Source organism: Protomyctophum parallelum, assembly GCF_964188405.1.
Source record: "Protomyctophum parallelum genome assembly, chromosome: 12".
Classification (NCBI taxonomy): Eukaryota; Metazoa; Chordata; class Actinopteri; order Myctophiformes; family Myctophidae; genus Protomyctophum; species Protomyctophum parallelum.
Window position 1 is genome coordinate 37,653,192 of NC_139712.1, and position 4,042 is coordinate 37,657,233.

Below are 4,042 nucleotides of genomic sequence, written 5' to 3' on the forward strand. Positions count from 1 at the left end.
GACTGTTTCTCCTCCCCTCTGACACTTTCAAAATGCTGTCCTGTGTGTCAAGTCGTGTTTGTCAGACTTTTGTGAGCCGCCGGTTCATCTATGGTTCTCTTGTTTTACGGAATGTCACATCATCAGCATCAAAGCCTGGCCAGGCTGGCCAGCCAATTGACAACGGTAAAGATCATGTAGTTTTATCACCTGTTTTGGCTTGGATTGTAGCCTACTTGAATAGTAACCTCGCTTCACCAGGCTTTCCACCTCGGAGGAAAGCCTGGTGACGCGAGGTATACCTGAATAGCATTGATTGATTGATTGATTGATTGATTGATTGAAGTATATTTATTAACAGTTTGCAGAATTACAGTACATTTCAAGCACAACTCAATACAAAAACTGTTAACTGTGAGTGGACGACACAAAGCATTACACTTGTTTACAAGAGGGTCCACCGTTTTAAATTCATCATAACATTTATTAGAGATGTACAAATATACACTTCTATATAGCCAAAAACAGGATATCATCATAAAGGAGGTAAAAAGGGTGGGAAAGGGGTGGGTGGGGGATTCAGATGTTACAGGCCAGGGGCCAGTTTGAGTTTCGAATTGCAGCCGTCCGTAGGTGCCCTTTGAGAGCGGTTTTGAAGGAGTCAAGGGATTCACATCATGTCTTAATGACAGTTGGTAGGGCATTCCATATTTTATAAAAATCTGGGGTTTTTTTCACCTAAACATCATCATTGATGTTCATTGTTTAGTCTTGCAATGCTGTAGGTACATGGGTATCTGGTGTTGATCGAATCTTGTGGATTCAAGGCTAACTGTATCTGAAGGCCGGCCTATAACCTACTTGTTATAACATTGAATTAGGTGTAGCCTACCAGACTACCAGTTACCAGCATTGACAGGCCTACTCACAGTTAACAGTCTTTGTATTGAGTTGTGCTTGAATTGTACTGTAATTCTGCAAACTGTTAATAAATATTTCAATCAATCAATCCTATTGACAATTGTCAATGTTTGCTCTTGGCATATACCTAAAATCGAATGAATTTCATTCACTGCAGCCGTCTTTACCCTGCTAGTGCTATGACAAGGCTTATTAGAAATGCCATGGTCCCTTTCCTTTCATTAAAATGGTCCATATTATCTTTGAAGCCTCATGCATCTCTTTTATTGATGGAAAGGTCCAGTTTAATAGTTAAACCGGTTCAACTTTAACCTCTCAGGACAATCGTCACACCATCAGCAAGCTATTTGTGTTTAGTGTAGACACAAACTGCACAGTGTCATTTTTAAACTAAGTTGTATAAAAGCAATTTAGTTTCCGATGGGCTCCTTTTTTATTTCAGATTGTAATAACTTTGCTTTTATTGCTCTTATTTATTGTTTTAACTGTTTTATTATCCATTCTGTGATATACTGCATGGTGCCATTCCTGTTAATGGCAGCCGCTGCGTGAAGCTAACATCGCTTTTAAATATGTGCTTCATAGAGAAAGGTTATATTATTATCATTATTCTGTATTATTTGTATTATTATGTAACCTCATGTTTTTTGTCCATATCAGATTCAGAGGTGACCTATGAGCAACTGAAAACCATGTTGTCAGACGATAATATTCAGCTGTTTGATGTCCGGAATCTTGATGAATTCCTGAATGGACATATTCCAGATGCCATTAACATCCCATGTAAGTTTCAAGACGTCTGAACCTATTTTCTTTGCTTATAATGTGACCAGTTACTCTGTCAGATCTTGCACTTGTAAGTCGCTCAGGATAGGAGCATCTGTTCAAATTAGATCATTGCATCTATAGATGCAATGATCTAATTTGAACAGATACAGATACTTCATACAATGAAGGGCATACAATGAAGGGCATACAAATATATTTGTATTCCCTTTTTCTTTTTTGTTTCTTTATTGTAACATGGTTTACCAGTAAAAACAGTGGGTGAAATTAGTTTTTGTGCAAGCTCCATTGTTTTTGTTATTTCCATTAAAGAAAGGGAAGAAAAAGAGGGGCAAGGGGGAAGAGAGATCAATAAAAAACGAATTATCTACAATTCTACATATTACACACGATATACCGGATATCTATCCATTAAGGTAAGACATTGTTTACTTTGTATGCTTCTATTTTTCAGTGGGTCACCTGGAGGAATCCTTGAAACTGTCCTCAGAGAACTTTGAGCAGCTGTTTGAGGTGAAAGTTCCCACGAAACATGATGACAACATGGTGTTCCACTGCCAACGAGGGCACAGGAGTATGAAAGCCCTGGATATTGCTCGTCAGCTAGGTTTTAGTAGGTAAAGAAGACTTGATTAATCTATTGCTAATAATAATATTGTTGTTGTTGTTGCTGTAATACAGAGGTTCTCAAACGTTTTCATGTCAATGACCCCCAAATTGAGATGTATTTGTTTTGTTTTTTAAATAGCAGATGTACAAGTTCACAAATCGTTGAGCTTGTAGATATAGAAGAACTATCCAAATAGTCAATGGGATAACGTGTTTTAACTGATATTTATGCTTTGTTAACTCATTTTGCTGGGGACCCCCTGGGATCGCACTGCGAGGCGTTGTAAGCTTTAATTATAGATCAGCTATTTTCACAATGTTTCACAATATTTGTCAATTTGGCCAATTTTGTATTAAAAATGTCTTAAAAGTTAGTACAATTTTACTTTACAAATATGGTTTGAAAACCATTGCAACAGCAACCTTTCACAATTCACAGAATGGCTGGCATACTGTAATGGTGAGCCTGGCAGCTACAGTAGCAACACCTCTGTGTTTTCAACCAGCTCCCTCTGAATGCTGTTAAAGTTATCAATACAATCTTAAAATCTATATTCTTAACCTGATGACCACTGCAAGTCATTCGCTTGTGATGGTATGACCCTGTGTAGAGAATGGAGATACTGCAGAATAAATCACTCATTTCCAATCCAGAGGACATGTATTGACCAAAGAGCAAATAAATGAGCTGGGCTACAGTCCAACTAAAGTGGATTTCAATCAAATTAGCAAGGCTATTGAACGTTGCAAACTGCACAGACAGTTTTTAATGCACCGTCTGACCGGTGACAGGACAAGCGCCCAAGTCAATGTGACACGAAAGACATGAATGCTGGACACAGGGCACATGAGAACCATTCAACCATTAAAATGATCCATCAGATGAAATCATGATTCATGATTATATTCATGAGGCGTTGATGTAGCCTATAATCACACATTACATTTTGGTTTGACCAGAAGTAATTAATATTGGACTTTCAGGTACTTTTGATGAAAAAAATAAATACGCTAACATGTGTTTTTCATTTTCAATTTCTACATTATGACTGGTTATGTCTAAAAGTGTGAAATATATTTCATTATTCATTTCATTATATCTTTAAACTGGATTATGTGGTACTTTCAATGACTTTTAATTAGGAAAAGAGCAATATTTTATATGTTATTGCCTTATTTAAATTAATTTAAACATATTCCCTGCTCTCTGTCTATTATTCCATTATCTCTCGTTTCTCAGGGCAAGACATTACAAAGGAGGTTACGTTGAGTGGGCAGCCCGTGAAGGAAAGTGAATCTGCTCCCTTGATCCAGAGGACTGAAATCTGATAATATCATATGATCTAAAATTACTGCACCAATTTAATAGTAAAAATAAAGATCAGACAATTTATTGAATATTATTATTGCAAAATAATAAGCATCAGCCTATATGTATTTGTTCAGCTACTACATATTGAATGTTTACCCTATAGACTAATGATGGCATGTATATCTTTATCGTGCTGCATGTCTAATCATTAACATTAAATGTGACTGTAAAGAGAAGGGAATCATAACACAAACCCCAAGAACTGTAAATCTTTAAAGTGTATTAAATGAAACTGGATGAACATGTAGGGTTATATATATATATCTTGCGTGAAGTCCACCCCTTAACCCTTATCCCTAAACTTACTTGCCAATTTTTACTATTTAAATAAACCTTTTAAAATAGTTAAAATAGCTGATCTACAAGCTCACAACA

The 4,042-nt window shown here is 36.4% G+C and overlaps 1 protein-coding gene across 1 annotated transcript; it reads left to right on the plus strand.

Moving 5' to 3' along the window:
- Window positions 1–562: 562 nt before the first annotated feature.
- LOC310867660 (thiosulfate:glutathione sulfurtransferase) lies at window positions 563–3,624 on the plus strand (the record flags this gene model as incomplete). The annotated part of the gene is made up of 4 exons (XM_083777778.1): window positions 563–608; window positions 1,561–1,683; window positions 2,141–2,299; window positions 3,536–3,624. The coding sequence occupies 4 exons, from the start codon at window positions 563–565 to the stop codon at window positions 3,622–3,624; spliced, it is 417 nt and encodes a 138-aa protein (XP_083633904.1).
- Window positions 3,625–4,042: the final 418 nt, after the last annotated feature.